At 31.4% G+C, this 25,704-nt stretch overlaps 1 protein-coding gene across 1 annotated transcript in view; it reads left to right on the top strand.

Moving 5' to 3' along the window:
- Nucleotides 1-25,704, top strand: part of LOC145239854 (metabotropic glutamate receptor 8-like) — a 736,068-nt gene that overhangs the window by 680,704 nt on the left and 29,660 nt on the right. The window contains exon 3 of the mRNA XM_080103413.1: nucleotides 17,558-17,845. Within this exon, the coding sequence (XP_079959539.1) occupies nucleotides 17,558-17,845 (288 nt within the window). The remainder of the gene's footprint in view (nucleotides 1-17,557; nucleotides 17,846-25,704) is intronic.

Here is a 25,704-nt window from a genome sequence, read left to right as displayed (position 1 = left end):
CCTCCGTCGAGAGATTCGCTAATCCTATGAGATATAACTGTAAGCACATCTGCCGTAGATCTAGCAGAATGGAAACAATATTGTGTGTCAGTAAGTAGGTAATTTTTGCTGAGATGTTTGATTACTTCTGTATTTAACACAGATTCCAGCAACTTACTCATGACGCACAGGAGACTTATTGGCCTGTACTGAGAGGGAGATGACTTATCACCTGAATTCTGAAATACAGGGCATATTGATGAGATTTTCCAGGGTGATGGGAAGCAATTCTCTTAAGACAATGTTTAAATAGTTTTGTAAGCATGGGCGCTAGTTTTACTTGAATTTTTTTGAGTACTATAATTGGAATACCGTCAGGGTCGGTTGCTTTACTGGAATCAAGGATTTGGATTTAACGGACTGAGCTCTGGCATTTTTTATTACTCTTTTACAGTTGTTGCTCGCGTTCGTGAAAGTAGCTTTAGTTCCAGTGCATCTATTACGTTGGTAACTACGGAAAAAGTGATTTTTGTGCGCGATGGCAGCAGCACATTCTGGGGAGAACCATAGCTGGCGTTTAGGTTTTTGTTGGAACTTTTTAGATGATATGAATAGGTCTATGCCTACAATTAACCATTCGGTCAGGTCTGATACTATAGAGGACACATCCTTTTTAAATATGGAATGCAGAGGTAGATCAGATATGAATGTACGGAAGTCAGCCATAGACTATCGGTATACAGTACGGTGGAGAGGACTTATTATATTTCATTTTTATCTTAACTGATACGACGGAGTGGTCGGAGGATCCCAGAGGGGATAGAACGAAACATGAACATAGCTCAGGGGAAGTTGAGAAAAAAGGTCTACAAGGCTTGCATACTGACCCGTAGTATCGGGCACACTGGTGGGCTCGCGAACAATCTGAGTGAGGTCATAGGCAATGTCAAAATCATTACAAAACCTCCCCTCATCATCTGTCTTATTTGAGTGGGTCAGCCATTCCTATTTATGGACATTGCAGTCACCGCAAATGTGAATGTTACCCGAGGGATATTTTCTCAGATATACTTTTAAAGGTAGTAACTCCCTGTTGTGGGAGCGATAGAGGGCAAATATAAATGCAGTGGTGTAAGCAAGTGCAACCCGGAAGCACATATAAGGTAAATTAGAGTTTTCTCTGGAGATATCCCTGCCACACGACAAGCCATCTTTAATGTAGGCACATATTCCATGCCCATGGCGATCTTGGGGTTCAGATTTAGATGTTAAGTTAGAGTATCGTTTAATTATGAAGTCGTCTAGGGAAGTGGTCGGCCCTATGTTAGTTTCGCTTAGAAAGAATTTGTCCAGTTTCGTCTCCTGTAATTGGGTTTCAACCTCTGGAAGGTTGGAACATAGACCCCTGATGTTGGAGAAGGAGACATGGTAGTAAGTGTCTACGTTGGAGGATGGGGTTCTAGTTTTATTCGTGTGTTTTTTTTTTAGATATTTCATGTTGAGGTTTTGGGATTTGTGGTATAGGTCGGAATACTTGGTTAGAGCAGAATAGAGAGGGAAAGTAAGAGAGAAAAGGACAGGAATTATTTTTGTAGCACATGATAAGGTAAAGCCGTAACAATTACCCACTAGTATGGTATGGAGAGGCCCCACCAGGGACTACTACATAATCTAGAATCCATTCACCAAATGGCAATACAGTAGCTCCAGTACTTTGCACCTGCTGATAGGACAGCCTCCTTAGCGGTTAATCCAAGCTTCGGGTCTCTGACTATATGCGGATAACGTCATCCCAGATGAAACGTTTACCTCCAGCACCCTTACTAGTGACATGACCACAAGGATAGACATAGAACAGAACAAATACCGACATCTCAGACTAGTGTTCACGAAGCTTATGGCCTCGCGGTACATACTCGCAAAGGCTCACAACAAAACTCCACAATTTAATACATTTTATTGTAAATGTGTATGTTACTTGTTAGTTTGAAATTAAAATAATAATAAATTCCACCATCAGCAAGTGCACGTTTTTGATATGATCAAGAGAAAATGATTTGTGAAACCGAACAGATAGCATAAAGTTATATGCGAATCAATACGTTTCGTTTACTGCCTAAAAGCGTTCTATATTTCATAGGCAAATTTAAGTAAGTTGAAGTTAGAGAAAAAGTTTTAAAAATAATTTTGGTTAATAGATAAATATATATTTATGCATATACCAATGATATGCATATACCAATGATTCGATTATTCATTTCAGTTCATAGAATCATTTTTTAAGATTTTATCTAATTTCACTATAATTATTATAGCAGTAGAGATGGAAATATGTTAATAATTTAATTCATTTTTATATTAATTAAGTAGTGAGGAGTCATCTATAAAAATGTTAAGAAGAATACAACCTCTTAATGTTAATGTCACATATTAGACACAATTAATAGATTTTACATTATGCGATATTTTTGAACCACAAATGACTGAATATTTTCTGAATCTGAACTTCAGGAATCATTAATGAATGAAACCAATTTTGACTGCTAGATTTGCCCACACATTCACTAAGAGTGGAACAAGCAGATAACAACCGCAGCTTCACAAACTGTATATTGTTCTGAAGCAACATATTACTACTATAGTTTGAGGTAGAAATTGAGGTCAGGATTTTGGTTTAAGGGTTATTATATAGAGCAATATAACTTTAAATATTAAGCTGTATAAAAATAGTGTTTGGCTCATCCTTATTTGTTATGTTTTCAATTAAAAGTTAAAACAATTTTTAAGGGTATTCAGATATTCCTGCTAAATTCATGAAGTTAAAAAACTTAAGCAAATACTAAAATTAAGAGGAGGAGTTACTGAAAATAGGAGAGCCAGATTTTCAATTTGAAGATTTTTATAATCAATATCATTTTTAAAAAATAAAAAGACATCTTTACATTTTATCAGTTTTATATGGTTCGTATGATTAAATAAAATCATTCAATCTTTTAGCTTTTTTACGGTTCGCATAATTAAATAAAATATTGTAAGCATAAGTAATTAAAATATTGTTAACATAATTAAATAAAATATTGTTAGCATAATTAAATGAAATATTCTTAGCATAATAAAATAAAAAATTGTTAGCATAAATAAATAAAACATGGTTAACATAATTAAATAAAACATTGTTAGCATAATTAAATGAACTATTGTTACCATAATTAAATAAAATATTGTTAACATAATTAAATAAAATATTGTTAGCATAATTAAATAAAATACTGTTAGCATAATTAAATAAAATATTGTTAGCATAATTAAATAAAATATTGTTAGCATCATTAAATAAAATACTGTTAGCATAATTAAATAAATTATTGTTTGCATAATTAAATAAAATATTGTTAGCATAATTAAATAAAACATTGTTAGCATAATTAAATAAAACATTGTTAACATGATTCAATAAAACATTGGTAACCTAATTAAATAAAATATTGTTAACATAATTAAATACAACATTGTTAACATAATTAAATAAAACATTGTTAACATAATTAAATAAAATATTGTTAACATAATTAAATAAAATACTGTTAGCATAATTAAATAAAATATTGTTAGCAAAATTAAATAAGATATTGTTAGCATAATTAAATAAAATATTGTTAGGATAATTAAATAAAATATTGTTTGCAAAATTAAATAAAATATTGTTAGCATAATTAAATAAAATATTGTTAGCACAATTAAATAAAACGTTGTTAGCATAATTAAATAAAACACTGTTAGCATAATTAAATAAAACATTGTTAACATAATTAAATAAAATACTGTTAGCATAATTAAATAAAATATTGTTAGCAAAATTAAATAAGATATTGTTAGCATAATTAAATAAAATATTGTTAGCATAATTAAACAAAATATTGTAAGCAAAATTAAATAACATATTGTTAGCAGAATTAAATAAAATATTGTTAGCATAATTAAATAAAACACTGTTAGCATAATTAGATAAAACATTGTTAACATAATTAAATAAAATATTGTTAACATAATTAAACAAAATATTGTTAGCATAATTAAATAAAACATTGTTAGCATTATTAAATAAGACTTTGTAAGCATAATTAAATAAAATACTTTTACCATAATTAAATAAAACATTGTTAACATAATTAAATAACACATTGTTAACATAATTAAATATAACATTGTTAACATAATTAAATAAAATATGGTTAACATAATTAAATAAAATATTGTTAGCATAATTAAATAAGATATAGTTAGCAAAATTAAATAAAATATTGTTAGCATAATTAAATAAAATATTGTTAGCATAATTAAATAAAATATTGGTAGCATAGTTAAATAAAATATTTTTAGCATAATAAAATACAATATTGTTAACATGAATCAAACATTGTTTACATAATTTAATAAAATATTGTTTGCATAATTAAATAAAACATTGTTAGCATAATTGAATAACATATTGTTAGATTAATTAAATAAAATATTGTTAGCATAATTGAATGAAATATTGTTAGCATAGTTAAATAAAATATTGTTAGCATAATTAAATAAAATATTGTTAGCATAATTAAATAAAACATTGGTAGCATTATTAAATAAAACATTGTTAAAATAATTAAATAAAATATTGTTAACATAATTAAACAAAATATTGTTAGCATAATTAAATAAGGCTTTGTAAGCATAATTAAATAAAATACTGTTACCATAATTAAATAAAATATTGTTAACATAATTAAATAACACATTGTTAAGATAATTAAATAAAACATTGTTAACATAATTAAATAAAATATTGTTAACATAATTAAATAAAATACTGTTAGCATAATTAAATAATATATTGTTAGCATAATTAAATAAAATATTGTTAGTATAATTAAATAAAATATTGTTAGCATAATTAAATAAAATATTGGTAGCATAATTAAATAAAATACTGTTAGCATAATTAAATAAAAGACTTTTACCATAATTTAATAAAATATTATAAGCATAATTAAATAAAATATTGTTAGCATAATCAAATAAAACATTGTTAACATAATTACATAAAATATTGTTAGCATAATTAAATAAAATATTATTAGCATAGTTAAATAAAATATTTTTAGCATAATTAAATACAATATTGTTAACATAAATCAAACATTGTTTACATAATTAAATAAAATATTGTTGGCATAATTAAATAAAACATTGTTAGCATAATTGAATAACATATTGTTAGATTAATTAAATTAAATATTGTTAGCATAATTAAATAAAATATTGTTAGCATAATTGAATAAAATATTGTCAGCATAATTAAATAAAATAGTGTTAGCATAGTTAAATAAAATATTGTTAGCATAATTAAATAAAATAGTGTTAGCATAATTAAATAAAACACTGTTAGCATAATTAAATAAAACATTGTAAGTTTAATTAAATAAGACTTTGTAAGCATAATTAAATAAAATACTGTTACCATAATTAAATAAAATATTGTTAACGTAATTAAATAACACATTGTTAACATAATTAAATAAAACATTGTTAACATAATTAAATAAAATATTGTTAACATAATTAAATTAAATACTGTTAGCATAATTAAATAAGATATTGTTAGCATAATTTAATAAAACATTGTTAACATTATTTAATAAAATATTGTTAGCAAAATTAAATAAAATATTGTTAATTAAATAAAACATTGTTAACATAATTAAATAAAATATTGTTACCATAATTAAATAAAACATCATTAACATAAATAAATAATACCATTTTATGTACTTCGTAAATTATGGTTAACACATTGCAATAACCTCTCTCTGTTTATTATGGTAGCTAATTAAATAAAATTGGCATGCCTACTCTAACTATTCTGATTCACATAGTTAAATAAAATCTATACACCCACCCTGTTTATCCCGGTTTGCATAAGTAAATGAAATAAATACATTTGATTTGTTTATTACGGTTCTGTATAATTGAATAAAATTGTTAGATCTACTTTGTTTATTTTAGTTTGCATAATTAGATAAGAAGTAACCATTACACGTACTCTAATTGTTTTAGTATATCTTTACATCTACTCCATTTATATGGTTCGTATAATTGAATATAATTGTTACATATTCTCCGTTTATTATGGTTCGAATAATTGCATAAAATAGTTACATATAGACCATTTAATATGGTTCGTATAATAATATCAAATAGTCACATCTACCCCATTAATCACTGTTACCATAATTAAATAAAATCTTTATATTTACTTTATTTATTATGGATCGCATAATAAAAAATAAGCAAATTCCTTATATTTATATATATATATATATATATATATATATATATATATATATATATATATATATATATATATATACCCTGCTTATTATGTTCCGTATAATGAATTAAAATCGTAATAATAATGAATGAGATCATTAACTAGCCTCTGCTTAGATGTTCATAAAAATTGAATAAAAGTCGCTACATCAACTCTGATGTTCTGGTTGGCATAATTAAATAAATCGTTACATCTAATCTTTTTATGTTTCGTATAGTTAAATAAAATCGTTGCATATAATTGTTTTATTATGTTTCGTATAGTTAAATAGAATCGTTGCATATAATCTTTTTATTGTTTCGTATATTTAAATAAAATCTTTCTTTCTGCTCTGTTTATTATGGTTCTCATAATTAAAAACATCGCAACATCTGCTCCGTTTATTATGGGTTGCACAATTAAATGAATTTATTACATCTACAGTGGGGGTCAAAAGTGTTTGCAAATTGTACAAATTGATAAGTTTATGCTTCAATATTTTCCAATATAATAACTATGTTACTCACTGTTTGATATGCAAATATATGAAGTAAATTCATTGAAACGGAAACCAAATAATCATATTCTGGGAGGGGTATGGATCTTTAAATGATTTCAGGATGGAATATGGGCCAAAAGAGTTTACAAGCACTTATTTATCCGCAATAAATACCATTTTTAAACATGATATAATTCGAAAAAATTGTGTCATCATGATTATAGTACCATATATTGATACCATATTACGAGAAAACAACAGTTATTACTCAAATAACAATTAACAGAACAATACGAATTTATGAAACTATTTAACCGTATATTCGCTTTCCTCCATCTTTAACCAAATCAATAAGCCTCCTATCAACAGAGGATGTTAATGTATGCACTTGTTGAGGTGTGATTTCAGAAGATACCTTCTTGATTCTCTCCCAAATGTCTTTTTTACTATGGAATTGATGCCCGTTTTCGTAAACCTTCCTCTTCAGAATCGACCAGAGGTTCTTTATCGGATTCAAATCCGGGCTCTGAGGTTGCCAATCCATCAGACGTTCACCACAGATCCCCTTGTCTGAAAGCCAAGCTTTTGTGAACCGAGAAGCATGGCTATGGTCATTGTCTTGTTGGAGAATTAGATTCTGGTTGAGAGCATCATTTTGTGAATTCAACCAGGGCAATAAATTTGCTTCCAAAAACTTGCAGTAGTTCACAGAATTCATTTTGACACAGTCAGGGACAAGAAAAGGACCAACAATCTCACTTCCAATAATACCAGCCCAAATCACCACTCCTCCTCCTCCCTGTTGACGTCTGAATCGCAAGCGTGGGCTATTGCCTTTAAGAAGCCATCCTCGTCAGTCCAGAGAACATTTTGAAAATTGGTTTTCAAATATTTAGTGGCCCATGCTAGTCGCTTCTGGCAGTTTATATTACTCAAAGGAGGGCATTTTGTCTGTGTTCTCTGGTCGGCTATCTGTTTAAAAATCCGATTTCGGGTCCTTTTAGAGATGCCAGACACTCCTGCGTGGTCAAAAATAGCTTTGCTTGTGCTGTGTGGGTTTGCTAGCAAACTCCTTTTGATTGTTCTAATATCTCGCGGTGAAGTCACCTTTGATCTGCCACTTTTATGGGGGGTTTTTCTTCCATCGTTGCTGTCAATGACGAAACGTTTCACAGTTCGATGATCTCGTTTCAAAATTTTCGAAATTTCCAATGTAGACTTCTTTGCAACAAGAAATGTAACAATGTCACGCTTCTCCTTATCTGTCAACATCTTTCCTTTAGCCATTATCAATAAATTAAGATTACCTGCATAAACTTTTGGCTCACCTAAAAAGTGGAAAATGTCGAACTATTATTAAATTCTGGCTTTTATCGTAAAATGTAGTAATGGAACGAACCAGAATGGCAACCAGCAAATGATGAAAGAGTCCAAAATGAAAAATAAAGCAAAATTAATAAAGAAATTGAGAAAAAATAGGTCTGCGAACTCTTTTGACCCCCACTGTACTCCATTTATTATGGCTTGCATCTACTACGTTTATTATGTTTCGAATAGGAAACTAAAATCGTTATATCTACTCTGTTTATTATGTTTCGGATAGTTAAACAAAATCGTTACATCTGCTTTGTTTAATATGTTTCGGATACTTAAATAAAATAATTGCATCTAATATGTTTATTATAATTCGCATAATTAAACGAAATCGTAACATTTAAGTCGTTTATTATGGTTCGCATGATTAAATGAAATTATTACATTTTCTCAGTTTATTATAGTTTACATAAATAAATTAAATAGTTACATCTTCTTCGTTTATAATGGTACGCATAATGAAATTAAATCGTATCATCTTCTCTGTTTATTATGGTTCTCATAATTAAATGAAATCGTTACATGTACTTCGTTTATTATGCTTCGCATACTTAAAGGAATCGTTACATATAACGTAACACGTAAACGTAACATACGGCCGCAGCCGAGATTGCACTTACAAGATTTTGTAGTGTAATTTTAATCTTGTCCGTATAAGCTATGGATATCAAGGGTATTTTTATCGTGATCCCATCAGTATATGGGTTGTCTACCACAGGTTAAGAGAGGGCAATCTATTCTCGAGAGAAGGATAGACCCGCCAGTTTCCTAACCTGGTACATACATGTTCTCACCTTTCCAAATGATCACCCATCTGATATTGGTCAAGCTCGACATTGCTTAACTTCGGCGAGAGCAAATGTATCAACGTAATTTTGCCGAATATTATGGTTCGCATAATTAAATAAAATCATTACATATACACCGTTTATTATGGTTTGCATAATTGAATGAAATCATTACATCTGCTTCGTTTATTATGGTTTGCATAATTAAATGAAATCATTACATCTTCGTTTTTTTATGGCTCGTATAATTAAATATAATCATAACATAATCTCCGTTAAATGTGGTCCGCATAATTAAATGAAATCGTTATAACTACTCCGGTTATTATAGCTCGCATAATTAAATAAATTCATCACAACTACTTCGTTTATTATGGTGTGCATAATAAAATCGTTGCATCCGTTTAATACGATCCTCATAATTAAATAAAATAATGATATATACAGCGTTTATTATGGTTCGCATAATTAAATGAAATCGTTACATCTGCTCCGTTTATTATGGTCCGCATAATGAAATAAAACCATTACATATACTTCGTTAATTATAGTTTACATGTTATGTCTGCTCTGTTTCATATCGTAGCAGAATTAAATAAAAGTGGCACGTCTTCTCTAACTATTAATATTAATCTCAATAATCATATTAATACAAATATTAATATTTATGCCAATATTAATATAAGTATATATTGTTTTTAGAACAGATAAACATATTTCCACTGTGCAATAAGTTATATGTAAGCAGTATAATTTAAACATAATTTTTACAATGCAGATATTTTTAAAAAATATTTTATATGATTCATTATATGATTAAATATTGAATCAAGACCAAGATTACTTTTTCGAGTGTCCATTACGCGATCGGCCGGGAGGTCAAACGGAAAACATATTTACGTCATTCAGTTCACAACGTTCCCGACCGAGATGTTAGGGTTCTCAAGATAAACTGTCACTAATAGAATCATCTCTTGGACTCTGGTATCTAGGAGTTGGTACTGGTGGTGAGCATGGATTAGATTATTCATAGGTTTAGTCAATTAGTGGGTAATTGTTACGGCTTTACCTTTTCATGTGCTACAATAAAAAAAAATCTTCATTTCTATTTCTCTGTTACTTTCCCTTTCTGCCCTGCTCTAAGCAAGTTTGTCGACCTAATCCACAAATCCCAAAACTCAATCATGAAAAGTTTCAACAAAAAAAATAAATGATTAAACCTGGATCTCCAACTTCTAACGTAGACCCCCACTACCATGTCTCCTTCTCGAACATCAAGTGTCTACGTTCTAACCTTCCAGAGGTTGAAACCCAATTACAAGAGACTAAACCAGATATATTATTTCTAAGCGAAAGTGGCATTGGACAGACTATTTTCCTAGATGAGTTCGTAATTAAAGAATACTCTAATTTAACTTCTGAATCTGACCCCCAGGATCGCCATGGGCATGGAATATGTGCCGATATTAAAGAGGGCTTTCCATGTGATAGGGACATCTCCAGAGAAGATACTAACTTACCCTATATGTGCTTCCAGGTTGCACTTGCTCCAACTACTGTGTTTATATTTGCTCTCTATCACCCCCACAAGAGCGGAGCATATCTGAGAAAATTGACCACGTTCTATCTGCTTATCCTTCAGCTAATATTCATGTCTGTAGAGACTTCAATTTTCCCAATGTGTAATAGTTAACTCACTCAAACAAGACCGATGATGAGGGAAGGTTCTGTCATGATTTGACCTAACTCAGATTGTTCATGAACCCACCCGTGTGCCCGATACTGACAGCCAGTATGCAAATCTCCTAGACCTTTTTCTCACAAGTTGCCCCAAACTGTGTTCAGCTTCCATTCGGTTTCCACTTGGATTTTCCGACTACTCTGTTGTATCAGTTAAGATAAAAATGAAATGTTCTCAGATGTACCTCTCCATCGTACAGTATACCGATACTTTATGGCTGACTGGGATAGCTTCTGTACATTTATATCAGATCTAGCTCTGCGTTCTATGTTTAAAAAGTGTGTGTCCTCTATAGTATCAGACCCGACAGAATGGTTAATTGTAGCTATAGACCGTTTCATACCCTCGGCAAAGTTCTAGCAAAAAACCTAATACCAACCCTGGTTCTCTCCAGAATGTGCTGCTGCCATTGTGCACGGAAATAACCTTTTTCCATTGCTTCCAACATAATAGATGTGCTAAGACTAAAGCTGCTTTCAGAACTGCCAGCAACCACTGTAAAAAAAGTAATAAAGAACGCAAGAGAGCTGTATGCTCAGTCCGTTAAGTCAAAAGTAGCTGAGCAGCGTTTTGGCTCACACCAGTTTTGACAAATAGCAAACAGAATCCTGAAAAGAAGCGTGTGCTCTATCCAACTATCATCAATGGACCTGAGGTAATCTCGTCAGCATCAGACAAATCCAAACTGTTTGCAAAGAACTTTGCAGACCAAGGCCGCCAACCCCCAATATGTCCTCCTGTATCAGAAAACATACTATGTGATATACAAATATATGTATGTGATGTTGCCAAGCTAATAAAAAACCTTGATTCTAGTAAAGCAGTCGGCCCTGACAGTATTCCAATTATAGTACTCAAAAAATGTCAACAAGAACTAGCGTCCATACTTACAAGAATGCTTAAACGTTGTCTTAAGGAGAATTGCTTCCCAGCACCCTGAAAAGTCTCATCAGTATGCCATGTATTTAAGAATTCAGGTTATCGCTCATCTCCCTCTCAGTACAGGCCAATATCTCCTGTGCGTCACGAGTAAGTTGCTGGAATCTGTGTTAAATACAGAAGTAATCAAACATCTCAGCAAAAATTACCTTCTTAGTGACACACAATATTGTTTCCATTCTGCTAGATCTACGGCAGATGTGCTTACAGTTATATCTCATAGGATTAGCAAATCTCTCGACGAAGGCTACCTTTCTAGGGCAATTGCTCTCGACATATCAAAGGCCTTTTATAGGGTATGGCATAAAGGTTTACTTCACAAGATCTCTAGGTATAGCGGGAAATATCTTCTCAATTATTAAATCATTTCTATCTGATAGGTTCATAAGAGTACTGGTTGATGGGCAGAAATCAGAAATTCACAGTAATTAATGCTGGAGTCCATCAGAGGTCCATCCTAGGCCCAACTCTCTTCCCGATCTTCATCAATGATCTTCCAAATTACATCCTTGCATCATTCGTAGACATTTATGCTGATGACACTACTATCTATGGTAGCATATCTAAGAACGTAAACGACCAAATTCTCTCCGATTCTCTCTCCTCTGATCTCGAACGAGTGGTTCAGTGGGGGAAGACGTGGCTGGTTACTTTTAATGCATCTAAAATCAAACTCATATCTTTACATCATCAACGCTCTGATACCCGTCTGGCATCAATTGAAATGAATGGCTCTCGTCTTAGGGAGGCCACATATTTTGACAAGCTTCGGGGCTTGACCTTTACTCGTGATCTGAAAGTGAACATATATATTAAATCCGTTGTCAAGCCGTTGGAAAAATGGTGGGAGCCTTCTATCGATCCAGTAGATATCTCATTGCTCATGCGATTCTCCATCTATATAAGAGCCAAGCACGTCCCAGGATGGAGTACTGTTGCCACATCTGGGCAGGAGCTGCTAGAAAGGACTTATACTTGACATACTTGATAGAGTTCAAAATAGATTTCGCAGCCTCGTAGGGGATGTCCTTTTCTCTTCTCTGCAACCTCTTTCTCACAGAAGAGGTGAGGCGAGTTTGTTTCTGCTTTATCGTTATTTTCATAGCAAGTGTTCGACTGAGCTTCAATCTATGGTTCCCTTCGCCAAATTTTCATAAAAAACACCCGTCTAGCAGAAAACACTATCAATAATTTCCCCCGCTCTTTATCTGTGCCTAAACCTAAACGTATATTCCATGAACAAAGCTTCTTTCTTAGAACTGCATGCCTATAGACTTGTCTTCCGTTTTCCTGCTTTCTAGCTGACTACAATATGGTTGTCTTCAAGTTTTTGATGAACCGTCCACGTTAAGTTAAGAAATTTACCGAATTTCCATTACTAACGATTACTTTATTGTCCAATTGTCTATTGTACGCTCTTTAACCTTTATCCTCGAGTGGCATATCGGCCTTAATAAGTGGTGATGCCTTTGTTAAAAAAAATAATGTTTTTGTTTCTCGAAATTCAAAACTTCTATGGGTTACTTCGACACAGCGAAACCTCTTCATTACCGCTCATGAGACGTGCTCGAAACGGTGATAACAGATGTGGTTAACGACTACCGGGGTTCAGTAAATTGACGTAATCTTAATTGGTTATGGGATTGCAAGAGAAACCTGCTCTGGATCTTCTGATCATCGTCAACAATGATGTAGGAGTAAATGAGTTACTTCATTAATGTAATGTTCGACTATCAACTTCCGTCAAACGAGCTTAATTTTTCCCAACAAGATGACTCAGACGATTGTGATGTTAATGCACCTAGCTACAGAAATAATCAATGTCAAAACCACAAGACACTTTGGTATCCTTCCTCTGTAACCGAACCTGAATTATATTTCGCGTCCCCAGTGTATTTTCTGTCAGGTTGTGATGATCGAACATTTTTATGCGGATTTGATTGAAGAGATTGTCCTGCCTTTTTTTACAGAAGAGTGACAAAATGATGAATTCAAGCTAAATAGTTATCTGTCTTATCGACGGTGTACAAAAACCCTTTGCGCTGTTCCTTTTAATCATCTTAAATTATTAATTCCTCATTGGAGTTAAATACTGGTTCTTTTTTGCTTTTTATAAATAGTTCTAGGTTTTATTTTCTCGATGTTTAAACGTATCGTATACATATTTTGTGTGTGTGTGTAGGATTTTCATGTGAATACATTTTTAAGACATAATATCCTATGAAACATAGAAAAATCGAATTTACTTTATCAAATATATATATGTATATTTATATGTGTGTATGTGTATGTGCGTGTGTACATATAAGGTGCAGATGTAGATTTTTGTTTCGAATGGTGGGTTAATCTCTGGATTTGCATTTCATCTTTTTCTTCGATGTAATACAAAATATCCACGAAAATCGATAATATGTAAGCAGATATAAAAGCGTGTTAAATACATACAACATATACAAGCATGCGTGGCCATTTACATAGGCATAGGTACCTATATACACGACGTACGAGAAAGAGAGAGAAAATATGTATATATATATATATATAAGTAAAGAGATAAAGGTAGATATTCATTGATTATTGCATACAGATATAGCGTGCACACATATATATTCAGATAGATATATGTAGATAGATATGAATCTAGATTAGATAGGAATTATTATATACATAGAATAAAAGCAAAATTTGAGAGGCATAGAAATAAACTAAAGCACAGAGCATACAGACACATGAATTCATATATAACGATAGATATACAGACATTTAGCTAAATAATCATACTTATATGAATGAAAGTATATATTATCGAAACAGATTTATGTCATAGTAAAAAGGCAGCCAGACTTCATCAAAACCAACTTATTTCCTTTGTAAAATTATCTTATGGGATCAAACAAACGCTAAACTCATAAAAAAATCGTATCACATAAAAATAATAAGTATATTAGTTGTTCATTAAAATAATTATTTATTCTATTAAGAATTATTCTGACCCAAACTGTCAAGTTGGACTTAACAACACAAATATACAACGCTTAAGATTCAGTTGTTAGTTGAAGTGAACACAAAAACAGATGCCTCTTACGGGAAGAATACACACATACTCACAAATAAACAACACTTGAAGGAAAGAAACGAATGTAAAAAATAAACAAAATATTGATAAAAAATTATGTTAAAAATTACATTCTTATTGTGATTCACTTGTGTGCGTGCATATATATATATATATATATATATATATATATATATATATATATATATATATATAAAGGGGGTTAGAACAGTAGTCTAAAGAGCAGAGTGTATTTTCATGTGATAGTAAAATTACTAATTTAATTAAAACACAAGAAAAGAACAGTGCCCGTTGTAATTCAGATATATAATAAGCTCGATAGGCAAATATCCTAGAGTTACTTTAATATTTAGTAATGTGATTGATAATTTAAAATTCAAATTAGAATTAAAAAATAAAAATCTGTTTCATAAGAAGGAACAACAAGATGTTGATTGTAGCTTATAAATGTACGAAATTTTCGTACATTTATAAGCTATACTCAACATCCAAATGAATGCTTTGACGATAATTACGGTTTTCAAAAGGCGAACAATTAAAAGACGCATCTGCCTTACTTAAAAATTGATAGGTTTAATTATGGTGTCTTTTACATATATAAAAACCCACCCAATACGTTTGCTGATGAGGAGACTTTGTTTAAAAAAAAACTATATGTAAAAATTATTGTCCGTGGCTTAATGTCTACCACAATAAAAACATCGTTTCCGAAACGATCGTACAAAATATTGACTTTGTTGTTGTTCCTTCTTATGAAACAGATTTTTATTTTTTTAATTCTAATTTGAATTTTAAATTATCAATCACATTACTAAATATATATATATATATATATATGTATGTATGTATGTACGTATGTATGTATATATATATATACTAGCAAAAGTACCCGTCGTTGGCTGGATTAAAAACACCCTACAGAAAATGGACTCTGACTTATGAAAGTATGATAGATTATGAAAAGGAAGGGTTCTAAAAGGATAGCTTCGGATTTGGGGGTATCAAAACCAAAGCAAAATATGATGAAAGTAAAAATAAAATAGATAAACACCATAATTTATTATACCATACCTGTTCACAGTGAAACACTTATCACAATAGTCTGTGGATCTATATTAAAAAACCTTGTTAAACTTTGTGACATATTTTCATTCTATGGAGGTCGGGCGCGAACGAACACCCCATAGTTTTTATTATACAATATTTCTTCAAACTGAAACATAATTATCAAAGTATACTTACGCAGATAGATATGAAAAGTTTTTATTAAAGTTTGTGTCTATGTCCATTCTATGGAGGCCACACGAACGCAGACCTCACAATTTTATTATACCATCCCTATTTAAGTTAAAACATACTTATCAAAGTATTCTTATGTACATCTATATCAAACATACTTGTAAACGTTTTTTCTGGTTTTTTAATTTTTTATTTCCATACTTTGTTGACCAGAAGCGTACGCAGACCCCACAATTTTTATGAATCATCATTATGCTAGATCAAACATGCCCATTCCTGTGTCTCGATATATCTTCTATCATTATATGTGATCGGTTTTCTATAATAGTCAACCATATAGGAGCCTATTCGTGACCAGACACACACAGAGACTTACATGTATATACATATACACATGCAAACACACACGTGAATCTACATTTAACCTGTTTAAAGTAAAACACATACGTGTTTGAGACGCACCTCCATGGGATTAATGGACTATCTGATGACATCACTTCCGCTATCGAGTATCGGTGTTTCTAATATTCAAATGTATTTCGTTGCATTGATTGACTTCTCACATCTAATAAGTTCCCCAACTCCTGATGCAGTAAAAGTTTCCCATACCATTATCCCTTAACTGTCATTTTTATGCCACTTGTCGAAAATCTTTCTCCAGTTTTCGATTGCGCCGTTAGGGAGCATCTTTATTCATCTAACCAGAAAACCTTCCTGAACCAGTCTGTATCTTTCTTGCCATAACACGAGAAAAATCTCTTTCTATCGTCGATGTTCTTCTTAGATAAAAATGGCTTCTTTACACACCTTTTAGAAGAAAATCCCATTGTATATACATTGTAAATCTAGAAAGAGAATTTCCAGCCCCTGTTTTGAATTCTTTGCTATGGTCACCATAATTTTTTCAAGCCTTCAAAACAGTTAAGCATATGGTCGTCCTTCAAAGTGGATGCTCTAGGGCGACGAGGTCCAGATTTTACCAAGTGTTCGACTTCGAACCTTTTACCAATTCGCTTCACTACAGAAAGAGATGTTCTCACATTTTCTTTTTTTAAAATATCAAAAATCTGATTGTAATCAGTTTAGACTGCCTTAATCCTGAAATTCGGTTTTTTATATCCTCGCCAAGATGCGGGCTTAACATTTTAGGATTCATTTTTTCACGTATTATTATATGCTATAATAATAATGATCTGCAAAATAGAAATTTTCAGTTAAAATTAACAAAAATTCATGGAAAAATATTGAAAAATCGATTTTTCCTTCTTTCACTCTTGGCCCATTTGCTTTGCTCATTAGAGTATATATATATATATATATATATATATATATATATATATATATATATGTGTGTGTGTGTGTGTGTGTGTGTGTGTGTGTGTGTGTGTGTGTGTGTGTGTGTGTGTGTGTGTGTGTGTGTGTATATATGATTGGATTTATTTCACTGATTTCTTTCGGTAATCATGTATAATGGTTTGTTCGAGATAGGTTTTAGAATTGAAACTTGCTTTTATTTCATTTTAATTTTTGTCAAATTTTTATTTTTAATTCGTCTTTTAATTTTTGTTCCTAGGCGTCTGCATTGCTCGATCCTTAAAGATTCCTCGCACTGTGACGGAAGAAAAATTCGACAATTTGGCAAAGGATCTGTTAAGCGTGGCAAACTCACGAGTGGTGGTCATGTTCGTAAATGAAGACAATAGCCGCGGGATTCTACGCGCCCTCAAGAAGAGCAACCGCACATCGGAATTATCTTTATTAGCAAGTGATAGCTGGGGCGCCAAGATACACCCGGTATTTGAGCAAGAAGTGGCTGCTGAGAGTGCTGTCACAATTTTGCCCAAGCGAAAAAAGATAGAAGGTAAACTATTACTTCATTTTCGAATAATATTCTTTAAGCATGTTAATGGCCATTTTTTCTTTGATTTATTTTTACCCTGATTGCTTCACATTTTATATAACTTGAAAAACTTGATTAACCGAATGGTGCAAAGGGGGTATTGAAGCACATGTTCACACACGGAAGTATTGTAGCAAACCTATCTTACTCTATAATTCACTGTCATTGTACAAAGACAGCATGCATTCTGTCAGTTCGCTTTAATCAAATACAAATAGGCACAAATAAATAGATGCTAGAAATCATTGTTAAAGAGAAATAGCCACAGCTAAATGAAGTCATGCTGAGATAATCATGGAACGCATCGTATCGCAGAATATAGCAAATCATGATTTCTAGTCAATAAAAGGCAATCAGCAATTCGTCTACTATGCAACAACCAGAAATTGCCTGTAGTGCAACCGAGAAGGCGAAACTGCTTCCCCGGCGATTCGCCTCCAACTCCACATCAGAGCCAACAAACAACTCCCCCCCACATCTCCCCATGCGGACTGAAGCCACACTTAGTGATCTGAAGATCACTCTTTCTCATGTCTGTGAGGTCAAAACATTAAACATCTCCAAGGCCTATGGGCCTGATATAATCTCTGGTATTAATTAAGAAATGCTCAACTGAGCTAGCTCCTGATCTTTCCGAACTCTACAACAAATATCTCGGTGAACCTTGCTTTCCCACTAGCTGGAATATTGCTTCTGTTGTACCAATGTACAATAATTCTGGTGAAAGGACTAACCCTCTGAATTATCGCCCTATCAGTCTCCTCTGCTAAAATCTTTGACACTTTAATCAACCAAGAGCTATTCGACCACCTCGTAAAAGTTAATTTCTCTGACAAATAGTATAGATTTAGGCAATGTCGTTCTACTGCAGTTTTTTTAATGTTCATCTCTGAACGTATATACCACGCACTGGATAAGGCGAGTGAAGACAGGGCTGTAGCCCTTAATATATCCAAGATGTTTGACAAAGTTTAGCACGAAGTGGTGCTAATGAAAATTAAATCGTATGGTATAACTGGACGAATACCAAATCTAAATAGATCCTTCATAGAATACATGGATATCCAGGTTGCTATTGATGGACGTACATTCAAAATGCATAGCATTAATGTACGATTACTCTAGGGGTTGATGTACTCAACAATGGTCAGATCCTTAAAAAATGACCTCCAGACGGCTCGGTCCGTAAATGGATAATAATATTTTATGCTAGTAAGACTAAGCTGCTCTACTTTAATAATTGCAAGAAGCTTCCACAACCACCGATATCTATGACAGATAACACATTACATGAGAATCCTCCCTTCAAACTCCTCGGCTTAACATTGACAGGCAGAATGAATTGGAACAAATACATTGAGAATATTGCGAAGGCTGCTAAATAATTGTGAGTTCCCTCTATCCTGCTAGAAGACTACTCACGCCTGAGAGAATCTCGTACCTCTACAAAGTCAGCCTTCGCGCCTGCATGATGTATTGTTGCCACATCTGGACTGGTGCATCTACTGCTAGTCCCACTTTCTTGGATAGGGTCCCAAAAAGTGTCCAATCTTATATGTTCCACTTTGTCAACTAAGCTCCAGCCCCTGTTCCATCACCGCAATGTTTCATCTCTGTGCATATTTTACAAGTATTTTAATGGAATGTGCTCTGATGAATTTGTTGCACGTTTGCCAACTCGACCTACATATCCCCGAATAACCCGCTTAGCAACAAAGTCACAACTCTTCATTGTTGAGGTCCCTAAATGTCAGAAAGCTTTCTAATCTAATATTTTCTTCCTTCAAACAGTTAGACTTTGGAATTTCCTTCCATCTACCGGCTTACCTTACTGTACAGATATGCAGTAAATTAAATGTAACGTAAAAAAAATATCGCGTTAATCTTCTCTTCCCAAATAGTAGCCTCTTACGTCTAAGTGGCGATATGCCTTATTTGAGGTGAACGTAGTTATAAAAATATTTTTAAAAGGTCCCAATCCAGAAATAGTTCGACATCATTGAACTCTGTAATTAGTGAAATAATGTTCGATACCAATATACTTGAAAGCAATTAAAAATCCTGAAGGAATATAAAAATAATAAAAATGTTTAACTTCTGTAGACTAAGCCTTCGGATGTTCAGCTGTATTGACGGCATTGATTTCCTTGTAACATACCTTACCCCACAATCATATTTAAGAAGATTAGGACATTTTATTTACTAAAGTTCAGAAATAAATCGCCAGTCAGTATTTGATCGGCTCGGATCATAACAAACGGTCAAATGTGGTATTTTAGCTTTAGAGCGCACCTCGTATGAAAAACAAGTTATTAACTGGAACCATTAAACATGTACGCTTTGTTTTGTCGTGACACTACATAGTCGATTCACAGAAAAATGATAATGATAACTAAATAAGGATACTCGCAATTAGATAAACATATACTCACCATTGAGTAAATATATATACCTAACTGAATAAGCATATACTCTCCTATTAAACGTATACTCATAATCGAATAAATATATGCTCCCAATCTAATAAACATATACCCTCAAATAAATGAATATATATTCTTAATTAGATAATTGTATAAACACGCAATTAAATTAGCATGTATTCCTAATAGAATAAACATATAATTATAATTAAAAAACATACAATCCCAATTGAATAAATATATACTCTCAATGGAATAAAAATATACGTTCAATTAAGAATGAGCATATATCTCTTTGTAAATAAAATACTTCAAATTGAATAAATATCTACTTTCATTCGGATACATAAGCATATATCCCGATTAGATTAGCATATATTTCAATGAGATATGAATATGCCCTCAATTGAATAATCATATATACCCAAAAAACACATTCAATTGAATAACCATATATACCCCCAAAAAACACATTCAATTGAATAATCATATATACCCCCAATTAAAGAAGCATATATAAACAATTGAATAAACATAATTTTCCAACTGAATAAAAATATAATTGCAATTTAAGACGCATATCATTCTAATATAATAAGAATATTTTCCAATCTAATAAGCATATAATCGCAAATGAAAAACATATATTCTAAATCAAATATATACATATACTCCTATTAAAATACGTATACACTCCTAATTGATTAAGCATATGATTTTTGCAAGAAGAATATTATTTCAGTTGAATAAGCATTTACTCCTAATTGAATTAGCATATAATCTTAATTGAATAATAATATAATTTTAATCCAATAAGCAAATAACCTTAATTGAATGATAATATACTCTTAATTGAATAATAGTATAATCTTAATTGAATAATATAATAATCTTAATTGAATGATAATATAATCTTAATTGAATAAGCATATAATCTTAATTGAATGATAATATAATCGTAATTGAACGATAATATAATCTTAATTGAATAATAGTATAATCTTAATTGAATGAGAATATAATCGTAATTGAATAAGCATATAATCCTAATTGAATAATAATATAATCTTAATTAAATTAGCATATACGCTTAATTGACTGATAATATAATCTTAATCGAATAAGCATATAATCTTATTTGGATTAGCATATAATCGTAATTGGCTGATAGCATAATCTTAATTGAATAAGCATATAATCTTAATTAAATAACAATATAATAGTAATAAAATAAGCATATAATCTTAATAGAATAGGCATATAATCTTAATTGAATAAGCATATAATCTTAATTGAATAAGAATATAATCTTAATTGAATGAGAATATAATCTTCATTGAATAAGAATATAATCTTAATTTAATAAGCATATAATCTAAATTGAGTAAGGATATAATCTTTATTAAATAATGTTCATTTAAGGGGAATATAATCTTAATTGAATAAGCATATAATCTAATTAAAAAAACATATAATATAATTGAATAAGCATATAACCTTTATTGAATAAGTATATAATCCTTATTGAAAAGCATTTAATTTTTATAAAATAAGCATATAATCTCAATTTATAAGTACAAAATCGTAATTGAATAAGAATCTATATATTAATTTGCTTGTACGTACGGTGTCACGTCATCATCATCGCAAACATTAATTAATGAAACGCGTCATCATCATCGCAAACATTAATTAATGTGAATTATCTCCCTTTATTGTTCACTCTTTATTACTTACAAAATCATTAACCCCTTTTATTTTCCAAAACTTCCCGAACAACAACAACAAAAAAATATATATGAACTGTCTTTTTATGGTTCTGGATTATTTTAAAGATAATTATGCATAGAAGGTATCGTTCCACAGTTTAAATAGTATTTTACTTACATTTTTAACGATGTCCTCTGTTTATTATTGTAGTGAATACGGAACGCTTATTCTATTTTATTCAGTAATAAATATATTTTTTTACATTTAACGTTACGAGTTCGTTTTTTTTGTTTTTCTTTTTTATTGTGCCACTTTTTTTATTTACTTTTGAGTAAGCCTTACATAACAAAAAGTATGTTTCAAAATAAATGTTACAAAAGTCAAGAATGACTTTATTAAATAAATAACCAAAGTCACCATTCGCAAATACACTGAGTAACAGTAACACAGAGTCAAAACATATTTTACGTCTTGTTCTATTTTGTTTTTGTTTTACGGCATATCAATCCTTTTTCGTGTTATTTACTGCCGAATCGAGTAATTTTGTAACATTTATACATCTTCACGTTGTTTACATAGTTATTATTTATGTTTTGTCTGTTTTATTTTGCTTCTTTTACAGGCATTCATCATCTTCTAATGCCCACGACAGGCACACAACATTTTTTTTTAATGAAATAAAACACTTATTTATTTCCTATTTAAAGATTTTCAGTATATTTTATTTAACCGAAGAAATATGTATTGTTCATACATATATTTGTTCCATTATTTTTATTACATTGTTAGGTGAAGTTTCAGAATAGTTAACCCTCCCTCCCCATATTAAGAATGGCTTTCGGCATGATTCTTACAATAGCGGTATCAAAGATTTTTATTTTTTATTTTAAAACAAATTATGAAAAAAAAAGATACAAGACCATTAAGTTTTTTTATGCAGTAAAATACTGTTTCAATAATTATGGTTCAAATAAATATTTATTCCTTATTTAAAGATTTACAGTATAATTTATACAGGAAGTATAATTTATACAGGAAGTCCTAGGAATCTACAACAGCTTTATCAATTTATTTATCTGAAGAAATATTTATTGTTCATACATATATTTTTCCCTTATTTTTTTTACATTGTTAGGTAAAGTTTCAGAATAGTTAACCCCCCTCCCCATATTAAGAATGGCTTTCAGCATGATTCTTACAATAGTGTTATCAAAGTTTATTGATTTTTCTTATTTAACAAAAATTATAAAAAAGATACGAGAACATTTTAAACATTTTTTCATTAAATGGTTATTTAGGTGAAGGTTTAGAATAGTCAAACCCTCTCCCCTTATTAATAATGACATTTTTATTATTTCAGCATGATGCTTACATTTTTCTTTATATAAAAAAAAAAGATACAAGAAAATGTTAAGCTTTTTTTTTTAATTAAAATGTTAGATCAAAGTTCGGAATAACTTACTTTATAGCCAATTAGCCAGCTGTATTAAAATGTTTTAGCATTTAATACCTAATAAGGTGTTCGCTTCAATTGTCACAAGCAGACGATATCGATTCAAAGGAGGTAATTCGTCAACAATTGTTTTAGCCGAATTTTACGGTAAAGTGTAGTGGATTGGTGGATATATTATACATATACCTCAGTTTGTATTTATTTGTTTCCCCACTGAGCAAATTAGGCACAAGGCCGTTTTTTAATGTGGAGAGAGAGGGAGGGGGGAGGGAAATAGGGGACCAGCTCCCGATGGGTGGGAAATGGGAGTTTGATAGGAACTGTTGGTATGAAGGGTTGCCCCTACATTGACCAAGGTAGATATGTGGGGTTACCCCCACATATGGTCTTTGCTTGCAGTATCTGTCGGAACAGATACTACACTTTGATCTTGTCAAAGGGCGGGGGCAAGTGTATATACATATCCCCCAGTTATTCATTTGATAAAAGCAATATTTAATGAGCATGGTTCTTCTTGCCAGGCAATGGGTTTACCTGAACCAACAGGTGATCGTCAATAGATAATATGACTTGAAATACAAACGGGCCCAATGTTGAATTGTTAAATAATGAACAAATAGAGGTCTTTAATACTATAATCAAGGCTGTCATGGCAACTGAAAAAGTAGCCCCACACAGCAATTGCTTCTATTTAGATGCCCCAGCCGGATCAGGAAAACCCTTTTTATTCAACATCTTATATGATTACTTCACCTCCAGCAGTACTGTAACCGCCACTGCGGCATTGCTGCAATGCTACTAACTTCAGGGAAAACACTCCACAGTATATTCAAACTACCTGTACCTCTGCAGAAACCAGTGTCTGTAACGTTTCTCCTGTATCAGAGCATGCTTCTTTTTTGAGAAAGGTAAAGGTATTCATCATAGACGAAGCCTCTATGATACCTAATCATGCACTGCTTGCTATAGATAGATGTTTACAAGATATAATGGGTAACGATAAAATATTTGGTGGAAAATTTCTCATACTTGGAGGTGACTTCAGGCAAATTTTGCCAGTAGTGCCACATGGATCACCTACATCTATTATAGACACCTGTCTTAAAAGATGCCCATTGTGGCATCATTTCAGTCAATTACAACTAACACAAAACGTCAGAACTAACATAAATGAACAGGAGTTTTCTAGATGGCTCCTTCATCTTGGTAATGGTACACTAACGAGCAGTCTTAATGACGTTCCTGTAGATTCCATAGATGTTCCTGATGATTTGGTATATAATGGTTCTCTAATCTCAGAAATATTTGATTGCAGCCCTCAAGAAATGGAAAATAGAATCATCATGACTCCAAAAAATACAGAATGTTTAACAGTAAATGTAGAAATTCTAAATAATCTTCCCGGAGGCATAAATACATATTTAAGTACAGATTACATCTCCGATGATGATGCTAAACTTCAAAATTATCCTATCGAGTTCATAAATTCATTAACTCCATCTGGAATGTCACCTCACTGACTTAATGTGTCAATAGGGGCAATAGTAATGCGACTGCGAAATTTATCCATAAATCAAGGACTTTGTAATGGAACTAGGATCAAAATAAAAGAATGCCATCAAAACAGCATCATTGCTATTTTAATTAATGGATCTAGTAGAGGTTCCACAGTTATCATTCCAAGAATTTAGTTAAAGCCAAATGATACAAATGTTCCGTTTGCATTTCATCGGATACAGTTTCCAATACGATTAGTATATTCACTGACCATCAATAAAGCACAAGGCCAAACTTTTGATAAGGTTGGTATATATCTTCAACAACCTGTATTTTCTCATGGTCAGCTGTATGTGGCATGTTCAAGAGCTCGATCTAAGTACAGTGTGAAATTTAAGGTAATGCAACTGCATAGAGATGATAATCAGGGCAGAAAGTGTGGTGTAACATATACTAAGAATATTGTTTACCGTGAAGGGTTATGAAAACAATCAGGAACAGCTATGGAATCTAAAAATTAACTTGGATGTAAATATGATTTTGGAAAAAAAAATTTTAATTGCTTTCCTTATATTTAAAATTCAGAATTTGATGAAAAAGTGGTGTACAGTTTGTTTAACTTTACTTAATTATATAACATTGACATAAATTTGATAGGTACAACCTACCTCACATCATTTCGATCAAAATTTAACTGTACTTCGTAAGTTTTACAGAAACACTTCATTTTCTATGCA

The sequence above is a fragment of the Euprymna scolopes genome, chromosome 19 (genome assembly GCF_053919585.1).
Source record: "Euprymna scolopes isolate OS-2025 chromosome 19, ASM5391958v1, whole genome shotgun sequence".
NCBI classification, from domain to species: domain Eukaryota; kingdom Metazoa; phylum Mollusca; class Cephalopoda; order Sepiida; family Sepiolidae; genus Euprymna; species Euprymna scolopes.
The sequence above is the reverse complement of the archived record's forward strand: the minus strand, read 5'-3'. Positions and strand labels throughout refer to the sequence as shown.